The following is a 23,560-nucleotide window of genomic DNA, read 5'->3' on the forward strand; positions in this document are numbered from 1 at the left end:
GACGTCGTAAGACATCCGTTGAAGTTCGTTGTTGTTCGATTAGTTCAGTTTCTTTTTATTACAGAGGGCAGCTAACCCTCTGACCGAACACGCTGAGCTACCGTGCCGGCTGAGCTACCCAAGCACGACTCACGCCCCGTCCTCACAGCTTTACTTCTGCCAGTACCTCGTCTCCTACCTTCCAAACTTTACAGAAGCTCTCCTGCGAACCTTGCAGAACTAGCACTCCTGAAAGAAAGGATACTGAAGGCTGTGGCTAACCCACAGGATACGGCAAGCGACTACCACAGTCGACGATGCCATGCAGGGACGGGTATGCAAAGAGTTCGATTACTGCATTTACGTCTGCTGGGTCACTCATGGTTCGCATATCGAATTTTTGTAAATAAATTTCAGAGTTTCTCTTCAAAATGCAATATGTATGACATCTGTACAATGTTTACTTCTTGTGCAATAAATAGTTGAAAGTGTTCCCGGACTTTATGTGCACCCTGTATACTGTACATATGTGAATGTACACTCAGGGCCGCGCGGGATTAGCCGAGCGGTCTAGGGCGCTGCAGTCACGGACAGTGCGGCTGGTCCCGGCGGAGGTTCGAGTCCTCCCTCGGGCATGGGTGTGTGTGTTTGTCCTTAGGATAATTTAGGTTAAGTAGTGTGTAATCTTAGGGACTGATGACCTTAGCAGCTAAGTTCCATTAGATTTCACACACATTTGAACATTTTTGTACACTCAGGAACATTGAAAATAGCGCACCAGGAGGGGAGCATCATATTAAAATGAAATTTTTGATGTAATGATACAAATAAGAGAGTCACTTGATACCAAAATCAAGACATGAAAACAAAATATAATGAGTACAAATACACAAGTACAGTGCAAGATCAATGACATGTTAGGTCACATTTTTCTGCAATACACCCACAACATAGTTTAGCATTGAGTTAATTGGACTACGATGTTGTCCTGAGCCAGACTGCCCCATATATCTCGAACAGCCATCTCCAAATCATGTACAAATCATGGCATATTCATATTCAGCTGGAGCAAAGCACAATGCCAGGGATGATGCACGTAGAATTTCAGGGTTTGCTCTCCAGTGTGAGTTGGTAAGTTTACGGATTATGCCCCGTCTGGAGAAGATCGACACATCCTCAGAAGCTAGACGCAGCACTGAATGCCTCATGTCGATTAATCACGGGATGCCTGAAGCCTACAAACCGTGATCTCCTTTATATGTGTTCTGGAATAGCCCCCCCCCTCCCCACAGATCAGACGGCAAACGCTGGCGATGGCCGAACGAAGCAGGCAGTGCGAAGATAGAAGACATCCCCTTCATAAAAGTTGAATGTCCACTAACCGAAAGTCAGTCTACAACTAGAGAATCAATGTGGAAACAGAAATTGGATAAGGCAGTCTGAAAAGTTGGAACATTAAAGAAAAACTTCCTGCTGGATCACAATTGGAATGGAGAGTCTGGAAGAGCCTAAATAGACTTAGATGTCAAATGGGAAGATCACAGGATAACCTGATCAAGTGGGGATACGCTGAAGAAGAGCCCTGCCAATGTGGAGGAAAACAAACCATGACACACCTGCTGACCTGTCCATCTTTGCTGGCCCCATGCACTTTCCAAGACCTGTGGTTGGCCAACGACGCTGCAGTGAAGTGTGCCGAACACTGGAGAGAGATATGAGCCTTGCTTTACACAATAATGACGACTTACAATATGTGAAGATCATGAATGTATATATGAATGAATAACTATCATTTACTTGTATTTGTAATCTAGTGTATATAGCGTATTAATTAATTACAGATGTAGCTCAGACACGATTAAATAAATAGAGTGGCATGGGGTCATCTAGAGTTTCATGTGATCCCAAACATGCTCTACAGAAGACAAGTTCAGAAAACAGTCCGGCCATGGAAGGATCTTGAGTAAGTCGAGCTGTGGCGGACGAGCGTTATCTTGCTGGAAAACTGCCCCTGGTAGACGATGTAGCAAAGCTCCCACATCAGCATAACACTGGCCCGTTAAAGTTCCACGTACCATAGTTAGATGGGACTGGCTATTGTAGCCTACCCCCCCCCCCCCCCCCTTCCCCCAGACCATTACACCAGCTGAACAGGCGGTGTGACGTCCGACCCTGTGGGTGCAACAGCGCTATTCACCAAACTGCCTTCACGCTCGTAATCACTCATCATATATCCCCAAAACGAGTTGGAATCCATCACTGAACCCCACGTTTTGCCGATGTCTCGGTGTTAATAGCAGCACACGACTAGGGTACGTAGATTGCAAATTCGCATCTGCAAGGCGCCTGAAAATGGAAAAAACTGCCACCTGCACATTTGCTTGAATCACGGAGCGAATTACTGTAGAATCCCTGATCGCTTTACGCACGACCTTTCGGTCCTCTTACCTCGTCGATTCCCTGGTCTCTTCAGACATAGTACGTCGCACATGGGTGGCATCTCGTGTCCACTAGCTCCATCATCGTTCGACAGAAAAATCGAATCGGTCGACCTGGCGAGCCACACAGCATGTCGACCGGCCTGCGGTTTTGGTGCCGATGATTAGGTCCATCTCAAGGTGGCTTAAGTGTGAAAAATGTCGTCTAACACCCTACCTGGCAATATACACCTCCTGACGCCCTGCTAGAGTCGTGATGTGATCGTCACAAGTATGACGCATCCACTAAGTGACCTCTGGCGTGCCACAGGGGAGTGTTATGGGAACATTGCTTTTCACAATATATATAAATGACCTAGTAGATAGTGTCGGAAGTTCCATGCGGCTTTTCGCGGATGATGCTGTAGTATACAGAGGAGTTGCAGCATTAGAAAATTGTAGCGAAATGCAGGAAGATCTGCAGCGGATAGGCACTTGGTGCAGGGAGTGGCAACTGAATCTTAACATAGACAAATGTAATGTATTGCGAATACATAGAAAGAAGGATCCTTTATTGTATGATTGTATGATAGCGGAACAAACACTGGTAGCAGTTACTTCTGTAAAATATCTGGGAGTATGCGTGCGGAAGGATTTGAAGTGGAATGATCATATAAAATTAATTGTTGGTAAGGCGGGTACCAGGTTGAGGTTCATTGGGAGAGTCCTTAGAAAATGTAGTCCATCAACAAAGGAGGTGGCTTACAAAACACTCGTTCCACCTATACTTGAGTATTGCTCATCAGTGTGGGACCCGTACCAGATCGGGTTGACGGAGGAGATAGAGAAGATCCAAAGAAGAGCGGCGCGTTTCGTCACGGGGTTATTTGGTAACCGTGATAGCGTTACGGAGATGTTTAGCAAACTCAAGTGGCAGACTCTGCAAGAGAGGCGCTCTGCATGGCGGTGTAGCTTGCTCGCCAGGTTTCGAGAGGGTGCGTTTCTGGATGAGGTAACGAATATATTGCTTCCCCCTACTTATACTTCCCGAGGAGATCACGAATGTAAAATTAGAGAGATTAGAGCGCGCACGGAGGTTTTCCGACAGTCGTTCTTCCGGCGAACCATACGCGACTGGAACAGGAAAGGGAGGTAATGACAGTGGCACGTAAAGTGCCCTCCGCCACACACCGTTGGGTGGCTTGCGGAGTATAAATGTAGATGTAGATGTAGATGTAGATGTAAGTGCTTTCTAAATAGGGTTTCCTGCCAGATTGCAACACCACTGCAGGGTCCGTGGGCGTGACCACTCGCGCCAAACTTGGATCAGTTTTCATCGGAACTCACTGGACTTATTTGCAAAGTTTCAGTCTCTACTCTCCTTCCCTACGAGTGCGCTATCTTCAATGTTTCTGGGTGTATGTAAAGAAAAGAACTCAAGTCCCAGTGTTCTCTCTGAAACCTCGTGCAGTTATCGGGAAACGTGGTAGAAAGACTCCTGTTTGCCAGCGCAGTCACGTGGACGGTGTCGTGTTGCAGATGTGACTCCAGCACTGGCGTCGCTGATAGCTGTGGCCACGCTGTCCGTGGTGCTCACGTGTGTGACGTACGCCTGCACCATGGTGCGCGTGCTCACCAAGACTCCGCCGAGGTTCCGCGGCCACACTGCCTGGGTCCTGACCGTCCACCCGGTGAGTCACCTCCCTCCCGGCTCTTTTGCCATCGGTATCACTAGCATCCTGTGCGGCTGGTCACGGCGGAGGTTCGAGTCCTCCCTCGGGCATGGGTGTGTGTTTGTCCTTAGGATAATTTAGGGACTGATGACCTTAGCATAAGATTTCAAACACATTTGAACACATCACTAGCGTCGAAAATCTTTACACCGCACTGTTTGTAGAAATTTTGACGATGATGTGAATTCTACCAAACATCCAAAGCAGGTTAGTCTGCCAACGTTGAGTTGAAAATCACATATGTAATAATGGTGTACACTACCTGACACGAAAGGTGAAGTACCCAGAAGACGAGGATAAACTGAAATGAAACTTCACAGTCTGAAAGGAAATGTGATGTTATTTCAGAGACTACACAATCTGTTCTAATTTACAAAGAAAATGGCAGTATGAGCCCAATTATCAGCAAGACATTGCATCCCCTCTGACCCAGATATACAGGGCATATCAAATAGAATTATCCAATTTAAAAGTCATAACTAGTATGTTATTTGAGATATGTGGGTGAACAACATACTATTGATAAGAAAAAATTCTCGAGTCTTGCATGGTTACCGCTAGGTAGCAGCAGTGTGCGTCCAGTTCAGTTTTAGTAAAAATGGTGTCAGGACAACAGAAAGCGTTTCGTGCAATGGGGGTCAGAGTCCGGCCCCGGTAGCTGAATGGTCAGCGGGACGGATTGTCAATCCTCTGGGCCCGGGTTCGATTCCCGGCTGGGTCGGGGAATTTTCTCCGCCCAGGGACTGGGTGTTGTTCTGTCATCCTCATCGACTGCAGGTCGCCGAAGTGGCGCCAAATTGAAAGACCGGTATCCGGCGAACGGCCTGTCCGACGGGGGGCCCTAGCCATACGATTAAATAAAATAAAAAGTGGGGATCAGTAATAACTGTTCAACGTGACTTTATTACTATGTATAGTGCGGATCCTCCTACAGCACAAAGCATTAGACGATGGTACTAACAATTTCGAGAAACAGGTTGTTTGTGTACAGGAAAATCGCTGGGCCATCCTTGAGTGTCTGACGGTGATGTTCGTTTGTGGGGCACTCAACATCGTGGTCTTCAGCGCCCGTACAAGTTCCGATCTTTCCATTTCCAGTCCCGCCACTACCTGAATGATGACGAGGTGATGATGAGATGATGGGGTAAATGAACACCCAGACCCCGGGTGGAGAAAATCCACGACCCGGCCGGGAATCGAACCTGGGATCCCTTGATCCAGAGGCAGCAACGCTAACCACTAGACCACGATCTGTGGTCTCCTGAGTGTCTGACACAAATGTCGAATGCATACGTCACTGTTACAGAAAGCACATATCTCGAAATGCTTGAAAACTTTCTTTTCCCATAGTTGGAGACTGATTCGAACGGCTTCATTTACCAACAGGATGGGGCACCGCCACACTGGCATCTGGAAGTGTGGGAATTTTTAAATCAAAGGATTACTGAAAGATGGATCGGTGTTACATTACTGGCCTCCAAGGTCACCGGACCTGACTGTATGTGATTATTTCTTGTGGGGGTATATAAAAGACTGTTTATGTGCCTGTGTTACCAGCACCAATAAATGAACTGAGATATCGCGTAACAGCAGCTGTGGAAGCTGTAACTCAAGACATGTTTACTGCAGTGTGGGAACAGTTTGAATACCACATTGATATATGCCGAACATTCCAAGGGAATCATATTGGACACATATGAAAAGGTATGAAAATGAAACTTTTTCCTATTCATCATAAAACAAAATTCATGGTATACGAGGTGTGGCTGGAAAAAAACCGGACTAGTACTGGTGAAACAATAAAGCGAATGCAATAAGGCTGAAAGTCGCGTGGCCTGTCACGTGACTCTCGCTCCGCCTACTGCTCGAGTTTCACCTGCCTCCTGCACTCAGTCTGCCCGTGGCGTCTGTTTTAAGTAGTTGACGTTTTGTCTGTGCGTCGGAAAATGTTGAGTGTACAGAAAGAACAGCGTGTTAACATCAAATTTTGTTTCAAACTAGGAAAATCTGCAAGTGAAACGTTTGTACTGTTACAACAAGTGTATGGCGATGATTGTTTATCGCGAACACAAGTGTTTGAGTGGTTTAAACGATTTAAAGATGGCCGCGAAGACACCAGTGATGACACTCGCACTGGCAGACCATTGTCAGCAAAAACTGATGCAAACATTGAAAAAATCGGTAAACTTGTTCGACAAGATCGCCGTTTAACAATCAGAGCAGTGTCTGAGTTAACAGGAGTTGACTTGTTGTCTTGTCGAACAAGTTTACCGATTTTTTCAATGTTTGCATCAGTTTTTGCTGACAATGGTCTGCCAGTGCGAGTGTCATCACTGGTGTCTTCGCGGCCATCTTTAAATCGTTTAAACCACTCAAACACTTGTGTTCGCGATAAACAATCATCGCCGTACACTTGTTGTAACATTACAATCGTTTCACTTGCAGATTTTCCTAGTTTGAAACAAAATTTGATGTTAACACGCTGTTCTTTCTGTACACTCAACATTTTCCGACGCACAGACAAAACGTCAACTACTTAAAACAGACGCCACGGGCAGACTGAGTGCAGGAGGCAGATGAAACTCGAGCAGTAGGCGGAGCGAGAGTCACGTGACAGGCCACGCGACTTTCAGCCTTATTGCATTCGTTTTATTGTTTCACCAGTACTAGTCCGGTTTTTTTCTAGCCACACCTCGTATGTTTATTAGTTTCAGAAATCTAGGCATGTCAAATAGGATGATTATGTTTGGTACACCCTACCACTGACTCAGTTGGGAAGGGTGTAAATCCTCTCCTGAAGCAAGATGGTCCAAACCCTGCAGTAAGTGGTCCTTGAGATCCTGGATACTGGCACTGGAACGGAGTTGATGTCCAGATTGGTTCCAGCCATGTTCCAGTGGGAACAGACGTGGGAATCTCGCTGGGTATGCGAGCACCTCAGCATCACACACAGTTCATAGAGACAAGGACCAGGAGCGGACAAAAATTGTGCTATTGAAAAATAGCATCATGATTCTGTCGCATCAGGGTCAGGACGTAAGACTGCAGGATGTACGTAGTGTACCATTCTGCTGTCAGAGTTTCCTCAATCACTACCAGCCATCACCTGGACTCATACCCAATGTCTTGCCAAGAGTAACACCGCTCTCCTCTCTAAAACATAGGGAAACGGGTCCCCTCCCCAGGTCGTTGCTGTACTAGCTGGAGATGGTCACTCAGAACCGCATTTCATCACTGAACACAGCACGACACCATTCATCAGCAGTTGATACTTCCCAGTCACAGGACTATTAAAAACGCAGCTGTTGGGAAGGTAATTCCGTAGTCCATCTGCTACTAATCTCCAGCCAGAGGTGTAGGGTTAAACAGATTGTTGCAGGGAGTTCACTACTTGCTCTCGGATGGCAGGCACTGATGTGGAGGGGCTACGATGTGCTCGGTGCACAATAGGGCGATTCTCCCTTGTGGCAGTGAGACGTGGTCGACCAGAAGCTTCACGAAGAGTAAGCCTGCCTGGACGTTAACATGCAGTCCAACATAGGGCACATGAAACTGGATATAACATTACTGAACCAATTGGCCAAATGGAGACCTCAATGAGGGCCTTTTCAAATTACGTCAGGTACTGACATCACTGTCTCATGTTAACATGCAGGCCAACATCAGGCACACGAAACTGGATATTACAATACTGTAACAATTGGCCAAATGGAGACCTCAATGAGGGCCTTTCCAAATTATATCAGATACTGATATCACTGTTTCACACGAATATGCAGCACCTCCATGTCCTCAGTGGTCAGTCAGATCTGGCACTGTCACACCCCTTATGTATCCTACCAGACCTGGTAACATCACTAAACACTAACAAACTAATGCACTCCGATGGCTGTTATACATGTCACAAAGAACTACAATTATATCCTTCACATATCCGCCGTTGGAGTGTATGTGAAGTTACATTAACATCTGGCCATGCCTTCTGAGTGCTCACTTTTTGTGTCAGACAACGTATGAGAGCGCGAAGTGCCCTTGGACTTCAAGAACCATGTAATAATCTCAGTTCACAACAAGGCAGTCAATGACAGGTAAGACTATTACCGAAGAATTAGTTTAATAAATGGGCATAAAATACTAACACGAATTATCTACACAAAATAAGAACGACGGTAGAAGCCCACCTGGGGGAAATTCGTTTGGTTTTTGGGCAAACGTAGGGTCTTCGAAGCAGCATTCAGCCTGTGACTCAAGTTGCAAGACAGTTAAAAGAAAGAAAAACTGATATTTGTAGTGTTTGTATATTTAGAAGAAGCTTTTGATAATGTTGATAGGGGTAGACTCGTTGGATTTCTGAGATTATCAGCGATAAGATACACAACTTGTTTAGGAACCCAACTGCACTTACAACAGCCATAGGACATGACAGAGAATCAGTATTTGAAAATGAAATGAGATAAGTCTGTAGCCTATCTCTGATGTTATACAGTTTGCATATAGATAAAACCCAGGATATTAAGCGCCATTTACAACAGCTGTGGACCAATAGGTTCAGGAGAGCATAAAACGGCTTTATTATTCCTTTCCCAACCGATTCAGTGCATGTATCCAGGTCAGAGGATGTGCATAAGGGGGGCCAAACCTCTGTGCAAAATTAGACTCAATTTTGCGGTCGCTAAAATAACACCACACGCGCTCCCAGTCAGTGAAGTTTCATTCCGTTTCCTCATCAACTTCCGGGTGCTTCACTTTTTTTGTCATTTAGTGTAGATTGCAATACATTCCGCGAAGATGTGTTAGACGCCATTTATTGCAGAAAAGAAATCGATAATATCAAGGGTGCTTGGACGTATTCTGATCGAGAAATAATTTGGTTGAAGTTAGGTATCAAAGATGAATGAAGCATGGTAATCGGACGCTCTTATACACTACCTGCGTTAGGAACTTTACTGGCAGATCGCTTCAACGAGAACTTGCAAAATATTGCGAGTACGTTTCCTAACCACGCCATTACAATTAGGGGAAACTTCAATTTGCCAGCTTAATGGGAGAGTCATGCGATTAATGCTAGTACCTGAGAAAGGAATTCGTGGTACATTATTCTGGATGTCTTGTCTGAAAGTTTATTCGACCAGATAGAGTACCAACTAGTGAGGGTAACGTCATAGTCATAGTGAAGTAGGAGAAATATGCGGCTAAGTGGACACTCAAAGCTACATTCTGGTGGTAGGCGACGTACTGCGAAGGGAGCTTAGTATGAAAGGAAAGCGTCTTCTTGCAGAAATGTACGTTTTACATTAACATATTACGGAAAACCCAGTTCTAAGCAAAGAAGGGAAAGCAGAAAGGTGGAAGGAGTATATAGAGGGTCTATACAGAGGCGATGTTCTTGAGGACAATATTATGGAAATGGGAGGTAGGTGAAGATGAAATGGGAGATATGATACTGCGTGAAGAGTTTGACAGAGCACTGAAAGGAGTCGAAACAAGGCCCCGGGAGTAGACAACATTCCATTAGAACTACTGACAGCCTTGGGAGAGCCAGTCCTGACAAAACTATACCATCTGGTGAGCAAGATGTATGAGACAGGCGAAATACCCTCAGACTTCAAGAAGAATATAATAATTCCAATCCCAAAGAAAGCAGGTGTTGACAGATGTGAAAATTACCGAACTATCAGTTTAATCAGTCACAGCTGCAAAATACTAACGCGAATTCTTTACAGATGAATGGAAAAACTAGTAGAAGCTGACCTCGGGGAAGATCAGTTTGGATTCCGTAGAAATGTTGGAACACGTGAGGCAATACTGACCCTACGACTTATCTTAGAAGCTAGGTTAAGGAAGGGAAAACCTACGTTTCTAGCATTTGTAGACTTAGAGAAAGCTTTTGACAATGTTGACTGGAATACTCTCTTTCAAATTCTGAAGGTGGCAGGGGTAAAATACAGGGAGCGAAAGGCTATTTATAATTTGTACAGAAACCAGATGGCAGTTATAAGAGTCGATGGACATGAAAGGGAAGCAGTGGTTGGGAAGGGAGTGAGACAGGGTTGTAGCCTCTCCCCGATGCAATTCAATCTGTATATTGAGCAAGCAGTAAAGGAAACAAAAGAAAAGTTCGGAGTAGGTATTAAAATCCATGGAGAAGAAATAAAAACTTTGAGGTTTGCCGATGACATTGTAATTCTGTCAGAGACAGCACTGGACTTGGAAGAGAATTGATCGGAATGGACAGTGTCTTGAAAGGAGGATATAAGATGAACATCAACAAAAGCAAAACGATGATAATGGAATGTAGTCGAATTAAGTCGGGTGATGCTGAGGGAATTAGATTAGGAAATGAGACACTTAAAATAGTAAAGGAGTTTTGCTATTTGGGGAGCAAAATAACTGATGATGGTCGAAGTAGAGAGGATATAAAATGTAGACTGGCAATGGCAAGGAAAGCGTTTCTGAAGAAGAGAAATTTGTTAACATCGAGTATTGATTTAAGTGTCAGGAAGTCGTTTCTGAAAGTATTTGTATGGAGTGTAGCCATATATGGAAGTGAAGCATGGACGATAAATGGTTTAGACAAGAAGAGAACAGAAGCTTTCGAAATGTGGTGCTTCAGAAGAATGCTGAAGATTAGATGGGTAGATCACATAACTAATGAGGAGGTATTGAATAGAATTAGGGAGAAGAGGAGTTTGTGGCACAACTTGACTAGAAGAAAGGATCGGTTGGTAGGACATGTTCTGAGGCATCAAGGGATCACCAATTTGGTACTGGAGGGCAGCGTGGAGGGTAAAAATCGTAGAGGGAGACCAAGAGATGAATACACTAAGCAGATTCAGAAGGATGTAGGCTGCAGTAGGTACTGGGAGATGAAGAAGCTTGCACATGATAGAGTAGCATGGAGAGCTGCATCAAACCAGTCTCAGGACTGAAGACCACAACAACAACAACATTACGGAAAACGAATTTCGTGTTTGTTAAAATTGATATAGGGAATTTAGAATGATTTTGGCCACTTAGAATGAATTCAGCGTAGTAATTAAAATTATTATAACTGGCTTCATATTTGACTGAAAACACAAATGTTACAGAAGCTAGACTTCCGAAACCTTACTTGGCGTTGCACTATAGTAGACATCTTGAAGCTCTTAAGGGCAAAGGATCTCGACTTCGAGAGATGGTTCTGCTTGCTACAGAAAACGTGTATTAGAGGTGACCTGATGGCGGTCCGAATTGCGAATAGCCAGTACTAGTCGAAAAAAGGTGAAGTTACAGAGAAAATCGTTCATAACGAGATAAATAAATAAGCCGAAAATGGAAGTAGTAGCAGTATGGTATTCTGCCTTACGGCAGGTCTTGTCATGGGTTAAGCCTCTTCCACTTTTGTTTGTCCATAGCCAGTCTTTTCATTTCTGAATATTTGTCTCCTTTGATATTGTCCAGCATTTGATATCTTCTTTTTCCTATTCCCCTTTTTCCCTCTATCATTTCTTCTATTCCTTCCATCAATAAACAGTCCCTCCTCAAACAATGTCCAGTCCAGTTCCGTTTTCTCTCTCTGATGACTTTCAGCATGTTTCTTTCTTCTCCAACTGTTCTTAGTACTTCTTCATTTCTTACTCGGTCTTCCCATTTCACTTTTTCCATTCTTCTCCATATCCACAGCTCTAGTGCCTCCAATCTTCTTTCATCTTCCTTTCTCAATGTCCAGATCTCCGCACCATACAGTGCAACGCTCCAGATGTAAGATTTGGCAAGTCTTTTCCTCAGATCTTTGTTTAGTGGTCTACAAAGTAATTTCCTTTTCCTCTTGAATCCTTCTTTTGACATTGCAATTCTTTTCCTAATTTCGGGTGAGCAACACATATCATCCATTATTATACTTCCCAAGTAATTGGGAAAAGCCGGGCGTTGTGCCCGAGTGGTTATAGGCGCTTCAGTCCTGAACCGCACTGCTGCTACTGCCGCAGGTTCGAATCCTGCCTCGGGCATGGATGTGTGTGATGTCCTTAGGTTAGTTTGGTTTAAGTAGTTCTAAGTTCTAGGGGACTGATGACCTCAGATATTAAGTCTCATACTTCTTAGAGCCATTTGAACCATTTTTTGGGAAAAAAATGTCAGTGTATAATACGACAACTGTCAGGACTACAGAAAAAGATCAAACATTTCAATGACCGGACGAACAGTTCATAATGTTGTGAAAAAAATATATGAACAAACAAACAAATGGGACGAGGGAGTTTCGAACAGGGCTCGCCCGCTTTGCAGTCCGACACCATGGCCACTTAACCACAATGTCGTTGCTGCTTCAGGCAACTATTTATTGCACTTATTCTTCTTGAACCATTCACTGTTTCTATTTTGCTTCTTTTTTCACAGTTCAGAACACCTACTTCCTGTTTTCATGTTTGATCTGTATTCAGTTTTTGACGGGCTGTCCACTGGGCCATCTTACCACAAAATCTGAAAAGGATGCGATCGGGAGTTTCCCTTGTAAGAGGCAAAGTTTCACATAACAAGTGAAGGGAAATATTTGAAAATTGTTAGTTTGTAATTATATCACACCAAAAAATATTTTTTTGTCTTTTGTTATCGGACTGCCTGTCTATCCGTCTGTTAAGAACCTAAGGTCTACAGTAACAAGAAAAAAAAAGAAATAAAAAAAAAAAAGTTTCCACGTCAATAAAAGTTCGATACGGTCGTTTAAGTCACAATCTTTACAGTATGGATATCGATAACAGGCAAAAATCGTCGAGATTCTCGCTTTTCACGATGGATAAACCATCTATGAGGTTCATTCAACTGAAACCCGCTCAGTGCGTCTACCTTTGCCGTACACATAAGGTGACACCACGTAACTGCGGGTATGGTGGCGCCGTGTGTTGGTGGACAGACTGACGTGTGCGCTCCGTTTGATGTTGCAAAGCGCCAGTGTGGCTTCACGCCGAAGAGAAGGTGGTCACCCAAGTTATCGTCGACTAGCGAACATGCAGGCGAGTAAGCAGGAACAACGAGGAGTGATTCGATCTTTTGGCGGCGGAGGGCGTTGGAGGCCGCGAAATGTATCGACGGTTGATGGCTGTGCACGGTGAGTACTGTCTGAGTCGTTCAAGTGTTGTGGATTGGCGCAAACGATTCCTTGAGGGGCGCGAGTCACTGGAAGTCCATGCTCGTCCTGGACAGGTCTATCGTGTCATCACACCGGAAATGGTTTCGAAAGTGAATGCTTTAGTCTTCGACAGCCGCAAAATCACCGTGGACGCGATCCATCGGTTACTGGATATTAGCGAACATCGATTCGCAACGGACGACGAAATGTGTGACGGTCCAAACCTGGATACGACGGCAGCCTACTAGCTTCTTCAAGGATGGAATCGACCGGCTAGTGTCGCAATGGGATAAATGTTCCAACAGTTTTGGCGACTATTTTTGAGTATGTGTGCTGTGTATAACTACATTTTTGAGGTAATAAAATCGTTACCGTTACTTCACACTAGTGACTGGCGGGGGCGGTTCTAGAAGTCGATAAAGGGGGCGGGGTGCTAATGGCGGGAGGGGGGGAGGAGATTTGGGGAATGGAATATCGCTTAACAAAAGGAGAGGAGAGTTGGGGTACTCCACCGATAAATTGGTAAAATTTGGTGTTGCATAAAGTAGTTTTTGGTAACTGTTTTGGAGTTCAAGGTAAAAACATGTCTACAGAATCTGTGTTCCCGGGAAAAAAATAATTTGGTGTTGCATAACGTAGTTTTTGGTAACTGTTTTGTTCAGGGTAAAAACGTGTCCACAGAATGTGTGTGCCCGGGAAAATAATACCATTTGACCCAGATGTCCGACGATTTCGAAGCTTTTGTCAGGGGTCAGCAATTTAAGTGTTGGTAAGCATACTCGGAATATTTAGCTTTCTTGATTATTGTAAGTGGTACTCGTACATTACTGTACGTCCAGTGTATATTAATAAATAATAAGACCCACATTTTAAGTAAAATAATATTTATCGGTTTAGATAGAAAGTTATATGCCGCTCTTACTCTTTTGTTAAAATGTGTTTGAAATACATTGCAACGTATATTGCTACAAAATTATGGAAAAATGATTGAATCTGTTGAAGTAATATATTCACTGATTTCTGAAGTCATTTTATCTAGTGTAATATGATACTCCATTGGGGGCAGGGCTAGGGCCCCATAGCCACCCCACCCCCCTTGCCACCGCCCCTGGTGACCGGATTTCACTTGAATACCCCTTATGTACACATAACTAAGTTTGTACTGAACCCTCGGTGCGCGAGGTCTACGAGGTGCATTCAAGTTCTAAGGCCTCCGATTTTTTTTTCTAATTAACTACTCACCCGAAATCGATGAAACTGGCGTTACTTCTCGACGTAATCACCCTGCAGACGTACACATTTTTCACAACGCTGACGCCATGATTCCGTGGCAGCGGCGAAGGCTTCTTTAGGAGTCTGTTTTGACCACTGGAAAATCGCTGAGGCAATAGCACCATGGCTGGTGAATGTGCGGCCACGGAGAGTGTCTTTCATTGTTGGAAAAAGCCAAAAGTCACTAGGAGCCAGGTCAGGTGAGTAGGGAGCATGAGGAATCACTTCAAGGTTGTTATCACGAAGAAACTGTTGCGTAACGTTAGCTCGATGTGCGGGTGCGTTGTCTTGGTGAAACAGCACACGCGCAGCCCTTCCCGGGCGGTTTTGTTGCAGTGCAGGAAGGAATTTGTTCTTCAAAACATTTTAGTAGGATGCACCTGTTACTGTAGTGCCCTTTGGAACGCAATGGGTAAGGATTACGCCCTCGCTGTCCCAGAACATGGACACCATCATTTTTTCAGCACTGGCGGTTACCCGAAATTTTTTTGATGGCGTTGAATCTGTGTGCTTCCATTGAGCTGACTGGCGCTTTGTTTCTGGATTGAAAAATGACATCCACGTCTCATCCATTGTCACAACCGACGAAAAGAAAGTCCCATTGATGCTGTCGTTGCGCGTCAACATTGCTTGGCAACATGCCACACGGGCAGCCATGTGGTCGTCTGTCAGCATTCGTGGCACCCACCTGGATGACACTTTTCGCATTTTCAGGTCGTCATGCAGGATTGTGTCCACAGAACCCGCAGAAATGCCAACTCTGGAGGCGATCTGTTCAACAGTCATTCGGCGATCCCCCAAAACAATTCTCTCCACTTTCTCAATCATGTCGTCAGATTGGCTTGTGTGAGCCCGAGGTTGTTTCGGTTTGTTGTCACACGATGTTCTGCCTTCATTAAACTGTCGCACCCACTAACGCACTTTCGACACATCCATAACTCCATCACCACATGTCTCCTTCAACTGTAGATGAATTTCAATTGGTTTCACACCACGCAAATTCAGAAAAAGAATGATTGCACACTGTTCAAGCAAGGAAAACGTCGCCATTTTAAGTATTGGGGTAATTCATCAAGCCAAGCTAAAGTTTTCCGGGCACAAAAACGTACAGTAAGAATTATATGTGGTGTGAACTCAAGAACATCCTGCAGAAGCCTGTTTAGGGAACTAGGGATACTAACTACAGCTTCCCAGTATATTTATTCCTTAATGAAATTTGTCATTAAAAATATATCACTTTTTCAAACCAACAGCTCAATTCATGGAATCAATACTAGAAATAAGAATAATCTTCACAAGAATTTAGAGTCACTTAGTCTTGTACAAAAAGGTGTGCATTATTCAGGAACACACATTTTCAATAACTTGCCAGCAGCCATAAAAAGCTTAAGAACCAATGAAATTCAGTTTAAGAGAAGCCTAAAGGATTTATTGGTGGCCAACTCCTTCTACTCCATTGATGAATTTCTTAGTAAAACCAACTGATTTGTATATAAGTACAACATAACTTCTGCACAATTTCAGTGCAGTAATGTGTTCACTGAAAATTTGTGTGTGTGTGTGTGTGTGTAAGTATAATCTAACTTCTGCACCATTTCAGTGCAGTAATGTGTTCATTGTAAATAAGTATTACAGTAGTTGTATTACATGTTTATTACCTTATAAATAAATAAAAAACGTTTTTTATTTTAAATTCAGTGCATTAGTATTTGTAAAATGACTCTTAGTGTTCATTAAAAATGACGATCATTCCACTTGGGACCTGTGGAATGGTACATTAGCTTATTTGTTTTAGTTGTAAATATTTGTCATGTATTGTTGTTTTTCTGACATGTTCCACATCCAGGAGGACCTCCTCACTACGGATCAATTGGAATGAAAGTAAATCTAATCTAATCTAATCTAATTTAAAACAGTTCTCATTCTCGGTACTGGCGGTAAAATTCCGTCTGCCGTACGGTGCTGCCATCTCTGAGAAACAATGAATGCGGCCTCATTTTAAAACAATGCGCATGTTTCTATCTCTTTCCAGTCCGGAGGAAAAAAAATCGGAGGCCTTAGAACTTGAATGCACCTCGTACTGGAACTTATCCGGATTTTTCAGAAACATTTTTCTTACCACTGCCAGTCTCCATTTCATATACTCCTTATTTCTGCTGTAGTCGATGATACACTGCTGCCCACCCAAAATACAAACCTTGAAGGAAGCATCCAAACCAGGCGAGATTTGCAGCGTGCGATTGCGACGACGAGAGATGCCCGCGATTAGCAACATACCACGGGTGCCAATATCGCCACCCGCAAGCGCAGTATAAAGGGTGAGCAGGCGGCTGTGTGGAGCACTGCAACTGTTCTTCCGCGCGGTTTTTTCTTCTGCGTCAGTATGCCTCGCAGAAGACAGAGGGCGTCTTTCGAGCAAGTTTGGAAGTTCGACCGAGGAAGAACAGTTGCCTACAGGGACTGCGGATAATCCGTCAAAGAAATCGGAGACCGTGTCGGACGGAGCAGAGCAGCCGTGATGTGGATCCGTAATCGCTGGATGCAGGAGGGAACGACGGGCCGAAGGGAGCGACTGCCGCCGCTTCGTCGCACCACTACACGTGGCGACAGGCCTATTGTGTGCGCTTGGCAGTGATGGAGCGCTCCGCCACGTCACGAACCGTATCACAACACATTCGGTCTGCTGCGCAACGAGCGGTGTCCGCGCGTACCAACCGACGTCGTCTGTAGCAGAGTGGACGGTTCGCAAGGCGCCCATTGCTGCGTTTGCCACTGACAAGGGGAAGGCCTCAGACACGGCCAACCGATTCGGCTCAGATTTGGCAGGTCGCTTGTTTACAACCTAAAACGAAGGAATCTAAGATATTTTGGGTCAACACCCCCGCAATTTTGAGAAAATCACCCATAGAGGTTATGACGAGCAATCGACTCAAAATCGGCGTCTCGATAGATAATTGTAAATAGAGCATTTTTCATCATCAGGTATGGGGTCCGCAAACGCAAACTTTTCCAGAAATCGAGGAAAGGAGCTGTTACAGCTGCCGCTTCTGTACCCTCATCGTAAACGCTTTTTCGCCGATAGCACCCCGGCACGGTACCTCAGCGAGTTCGGTCTGGGAGCTGGTAGCCCTCTGTAATAAAAAACTGAGTGGAAGGATCAACAAAACGAACTTTAATGGATGTCATGTGACGTCCGCAACGACCAACCCAACGACCACATTTCACTTCCATACAAAGCTACGCTCCACACTCATGCTTTCAGGAAAGACTTCCTAAAATTTTAATCTGTATGCGTCTTCTCTGCTTCGGCCATCATCAGTTATTTTGCTGCACAAAGAACAAAACTCATCCACTACATTGTCTCGTTTCCTAATCTAATTGCCTCAGCAACACCTGATTTAATTCGACGGCACTCTTTGTTTTACTTTTGTTGATGTTCATCTTATATCCTCCTTTCACGACACCGTGCGTTCCGTTCAACTGTTCTCCCAAGTCCTTTGCTTTCTCTGACGGAATTACAATGTCACTGGCAAACCTCAAAGTTTTTATTTCTTCTCTCGGAACTTTAATTCCTTCTCAATTTTTTTCTTTGATCTCCTTTACTGCTTGTTCAATGTTCACATTAAGTAACATTAGTAATATGCTACAAACCTGTCTCCCTCCCTTTTCAACTACTACTTCTGTTTCATGCCCATACACTGTTACGTCTGGTTTCTGCACAAGTTGTAAATACCCTTTGGATCCCTGAGGTTTACCCTTGCTACCTTCAGAATTTCAAAGAGAGTGTTCCAGTCAACATTGTCAAAAGCTTTCTCTAAGTCTACAAATGTAATAAACATAGATTTGACTTTCCTTAACCTATCTTCTAACGTAACTCATGGGGTCTGTATTGCGTCGTGTATTCCCATATTTCTACGGAATCCAAACTGATCTCCTCCGATGTCGGCTTCTACGTTCTTTTGTAAATAATTCATCTTGCTGTTTTGCAACCGCTACTTATTCTGCTGATACTTCATTAGTATTCACACCTGTCAGCAGCTACTATGTTTGGAATAGGAATTATTAAATTCTTCTTGAAGTCTGAGGGTATTTTGCCTGTTTCATACATTTTGTATACCAGGTGGAATGGTTTTGTCACGCCTGGCTCTCCCAAGGATACCAGTGGATCTGACGGAATATCGTCTACTGAAGGGGCCTTTTTTCGGCTTGACTCTTTCAGTGCTCTATCAAATTCTTCTCACGGTATCATATTTCCAGTTTCATCTTCATCTGTGTCCTCTTCCCTTTCTGTGATAATGTTTTCATTTCCGTTGTAGAGCCTTTAATGTACCACTTCCAACTTTCAGATTTCCCTTTTTTTAATGCTTGGGACTGTTTTTCCATCTGAGCTCTTGATATTCGTACAGTTGCTTCTCTTTTATCCAAAGCGCTCTTTAGTTTTCCTATTAGCGGTATCTATCTCTCCTCTAGTTATATACGCTTCTATGTGTTTACATCTGTCTCCTAGCCACTCTTTCTAAACCTTTTTGCACTTTCAGTCAATCTCATTATTTATATGTTGGTATTCCCTTTCACCTGCTTCATCGGCTCCATTTTTATATTTCTCCTTTCATCAATTATTTTCAATATCTCTTGTGTTATCCAAGGATTTCTACTACCCCTTGTCTTTTTGCCTATTTGATCCTCTGCTGTCTTCACTATTTCATCTCTTAAAACAAACACGGGTCGTATAGAGGTGACCCTGCGTAATCGTAAAGACTCTGCCATACGAACTTCTCAACACTTCACTGAGGTTAGGTAATGTTATGCGCCGATCTTCACAAGCAATGACAGCAGCTGTGATGAAGCTGACTTCAGTCACAGCAGAAGCCGAAACACCACGCTCGCCTTGCTTAACACAGACAAGACGGCCTTCTTTGAAGTCCATGAACAACTTAAACACTGTTGCACGAGGTAGTGCGTCTTCACCGTACGCTTGCTGCAGCTTTTCGTAAGTCTCAGTGACTGGAAGGTTTAAATAGACACACAATCTTACTGCGCCGTACTGTTCCTCTCACCTCACCTTTATTGTTTAGTATGGGAAATGCAAAGAGCATCTACAAAACAGAGCATTACTACCAACCTACCGATACAACAGTGCTGCTGCCTACGGGCATTATACATAAAAATGCGCTCTTTTTAAATACACTACTGGCCATTAAAATTACTACACCACGAAGATGACGTGCTAAGAAGTGAAATTTAACCGACAGGAAGAAGATGCTGTGATATGCAAATGATTAGCTTTTCAGAGCATTCACACAAGGTTGGCGCCAGTGGCGACACCTACAAGGTGCTGACACGAAGAAAGTTTCCAACCGATTTCTCATACACAAACAGCACTTGACCGGCGTTGCCTGGTGAAACGTTGTTGTGATGCCTCGTGTAAGGAGGAGAAATGCGTAGCACCACGTTTCCGACTTTGATAAAGGTCGGCTTGTAGCCTATCGCGATTGCGGTTTATCGTGTCGGGACATTGCTGCTCGCGTTGGTCGAGATGGTTGGTTGGTTGGTTTGGGGAAGGAGACCAGGCAGCGTGGTCATCGGTCTCATCGGATTAGGGAAGGATGGGGAAGGAAGTCGGCCGTGCCCTTTCAGAGGAACCATCCCGGCATTTGCCTAGACTGATTTAGGGAAATCACGGAAAACCTAAATCAGGATGGCCGGACGCGGGATTGAACCGTCGTCCTTCCGAATGCGAGTCCAGTGTCTAACCACTGCGCCACCTCGCTCGGTGGTCGAGATCTAATGACTGTTAGCAGAATATGGAATCGGTGGGTTCATGAGGCTAATAGGGAACGCCGTGCTGGATCCCAACGGCCTCGTATCACTAGCAGTCGAGATGGCAGGCATCTTATCCGCATGGCTGTAACGGATCGTGCAGCCACGTCTCGATCCCTGAGTCAACAGACGTTTGCAAGACAACAACCATCTGCACGAACAGTTCGACGACGTTTGCAGCAGCATGATCAGCTCGGAGACCGTGGCTGCGGTTACCCTTGACGCACCATCACAGATAGGAGCGCCTGCGATGGTGTACTCAACGACGAACCTGGGTGCACGAACGGCAAAACGTCATTTTTTCGGATGAACCCAGATTCTGTTTACAGCATCGTGATGGTCGCATCCGTGTTTGGCGACATCGCGGTGAACGCACATTGGAAGCGTGTATTCGTCATCGCCATACTGGCGTATCACCCGGCGTGATAGTATGGGGTGCCATTGGTTACACGTCTCGGTCGCCTCTTGTTCGCATTGACGGCACTTTGAACAGTGGACATTACATTTCAGATGAGTTACGACCCGTGGCTCTACCCTTCATTCGATCCCTGCGAAACCCTACATTTCAGTAGGATAATGCACAACCGCATGTTGCAGGTCCTGTACGGGCCTTTCTGGATACAGAAAATGTTCGACTGCTGCCGTGGCCAGCACATTCTCCAGATCTCTCACCAACTGAAAACGTCTGGTCAATGGTGGCCGAGCAACTGGCTCGTCACAATACGCCAGTCACTACTCTTGATGAACTGTGGTATCGTGTTGAAGCTGCATGGGCAGCTGTACCTGTACACGCCATCCAAACTCTGTTTGACTCAATGCCCAGGCGTATCAAGGCCGTTATTACGGCCAGATGTGGTTGTTCTGGGTACTGTTTTCTCAGTGTCTATGGACCCAAATTGCGTGAAAATGTAATCACATGTGAGTTCTAGTATAATATATTTGTCCAATGAGTACCCGTTTATCATCTGCATTTCTTCTTGGTGTAGCAATGTTAATGGCCAGGAATGTATTTGTGGTCCGTACCACACGGAATCCACAGGAGAGAGTCAGTCGCAGTCATTGTTGATCAGCCCACGTATGATCAATACAGACGTTACGAATAAAGTGCCAAAAATGATTGCGAACTCGTTCACAGACTTTGCATCTTCAGCTGATAATATCTGTACTGCCATGCCTTCGGAAACAACGCACGAACTCACCGAACGCTTGTATACTGAAAAAATGTAGCCTACATGTCAACCCTGTAGCGTTCATCAGTCCTCATCAAAAATGTGAAATATATAGAATTGAAAGAGGAGTCTGGCAACAGATTCACTGAATAGAAGATTCCATATCACAAAAACTATTCTGAACAGTCTGCAGCCCGTGATCTAGTGTTGAGCTTCATTACGTCTAGCCCCTGGGTTCGATTCCCGGCCAGGTCGGAGACTGGGTGTCTGTGTTCTTCTCATCATTTCAGTAACAGAGGTGGATATACTTTGCCAGGCTACATTGTTTTGAAGGAACCACAACTGTATTCGAATGAAATGATTTGGAAATCCCATGGAAATAATAGATTTCTGTACTGCACATATGTAGATATATATCCCGCAGACCAATTCAACTGTCCTTTTCAATCTAAGCACTTCTCTTTTTATATATTTTATACAATCAAATTTTGATATAAAATGTAAATGTCGTGTGACTAGGACCTCTCGTCGGGTAGACCGTTCGCCGGGTGCAAGTCTTTCGATTTGACGCCGCTGCGGCGACTTGTGCGTCGATGGGGATGAAATGATGATGATTAGGACAGCACAACACACAGTCCCTGAGCGGAGAAAGTCTTCGACCCACCCTGTTATCGAAGCCGGGCCCTTAGGATTAACATCCTGTCTCGCTGACCACTCAGCTACGAGGGCGGACAAATTTTGATATTAAATTATCTGATTTCAACGCAGAATTGCCTCTTTTGCTGTATGTATGCTCTGTAGTGTCTACGTGCATTTCCTATTCTGCTGTTTTGGATAGCTGTCTTTCATCTTCTTCGATTGCAAATCTGTGACATTTGTCACTTTTCATCTAGCATACACCACTGTAAGACTTTCATCATCAAAAGGGAACTCTGTTACGTCTAGAACTATTTGCAACACTTGTAGGTACAAGACTTTTACGCTATGTCTGCCAAGATACAAACTGTGACCTTAGAAACGCGACTACGCAGACTACGATTGCTTTAGGTTAGATACAAACTGGGAGACCTATTTCAGCGTAAACTCCTGGATTTCGACACAAATTTTAAAAATCAAGTTGATTCCCCCTTGACATTAAGAGTAAAAAATGGTTCAAATGGCTCTGAGCGCTATGGGACGTAACAGCAGAGATCATCAGTCCCCTAGAACTTGGAACTACTTAAACCTAACTAACCTAAGGACATCACACACATCCATGCCCGAGGCAGGATTCGAACCTGCGACCGTAGCGGTCGCGCGGTTCCAGGCTGAAGCGCCTAGAACCGCTCGGCCACTCTGGCCGGCCGTTTAGAGTCCACCAGACAAAGATGTATCCGGGGAATGTGAAGTACAGCATTTCTCTGTCGTATCCGGCTTGCTTGTAAGCATTTTGTTTGTAAATCGACTGGATCGGTTTCATAGTTGTAGCGATTTTCAGTCAATGACAGAAGTTTGTGGGTTTCTGTCAGCGCTAGGTGTATATTTCTCTAGCCATTTGCTTGCCAGCTATTCTGGGCTAGAGACTGAGGTGAGCTACTTTTCTGATCTGTTCTTGTTCGCGACGCTAGTGCATTATCAGCAGCATACTGCTAAGTTCGGTCCTCGCATTTGTCTATTTTCGCCAATGAACTCGCTTTCATCGCGTTGGTCAACAAAATATGTATTGATAATAGACGGTTTTTTGTAACCGTAGATTTTGGTTAATACCAAATACAAGTTTGGAATACGTACAACCTGTGTAACTGAGATGAAGTATCTTTCTCCGATGTTTTTTTTATGTATTGGCTTTTTGTCAGTTGTGAAGATGCGAACGTAAGGACAAACACAACATCCAGCCCCTGAGCGGAGAAAATATTCGATCCGATCGGGCATCGAACCCAGGCCCCTTCGATTAGCAACCCGTCGCGCTGACCCCGCATCCACTGAGGGGGACGTTCTCTGAGACTTCCAGAGATTTGGAAGATTCATAACCAACGAAATAGGTAAACACTGCGTGGTTGAGAGAGATGTAGTACCGCTAAACAT

General features: G+C 44.4%; 1 protein-coding gene across 1 annotated transcript in view; it reads left to right on the forward strand.

The window, feature by feature from the left end:
* LOC124551238 overlaps positions 1-23,560 on the forward strand; it is a 134,277-nt gene that overhangs the window by 32,118 nt on the left and 78,599 nt on the right. Inside the window, exon 3 of the mRNA XM_047126233.1 lies at positions 3,936-4,087. Within this exon, the coding sequence (XP_046982189.1) occupies positions 3,936-4,087 (152 nt within the window). The remainder of the gene's footprint in view (positions 1-3,935; positions 4,088-23,560) is intronic.

This window comes from Schistocerca americana, chromosome 9 (assembly GCF_021461395.2).
Source record: "Schistocerca americana isolate TAMUIC-IGC-003095 chromosome 9, iqSchAmer2.1, whole genome shotgun sequence".
NCBI lineage: Eukaryota > Metazoa > Arthropoda > Insecta > Orthoptera > Acrididae > Schistocerca > Schistocerca americana.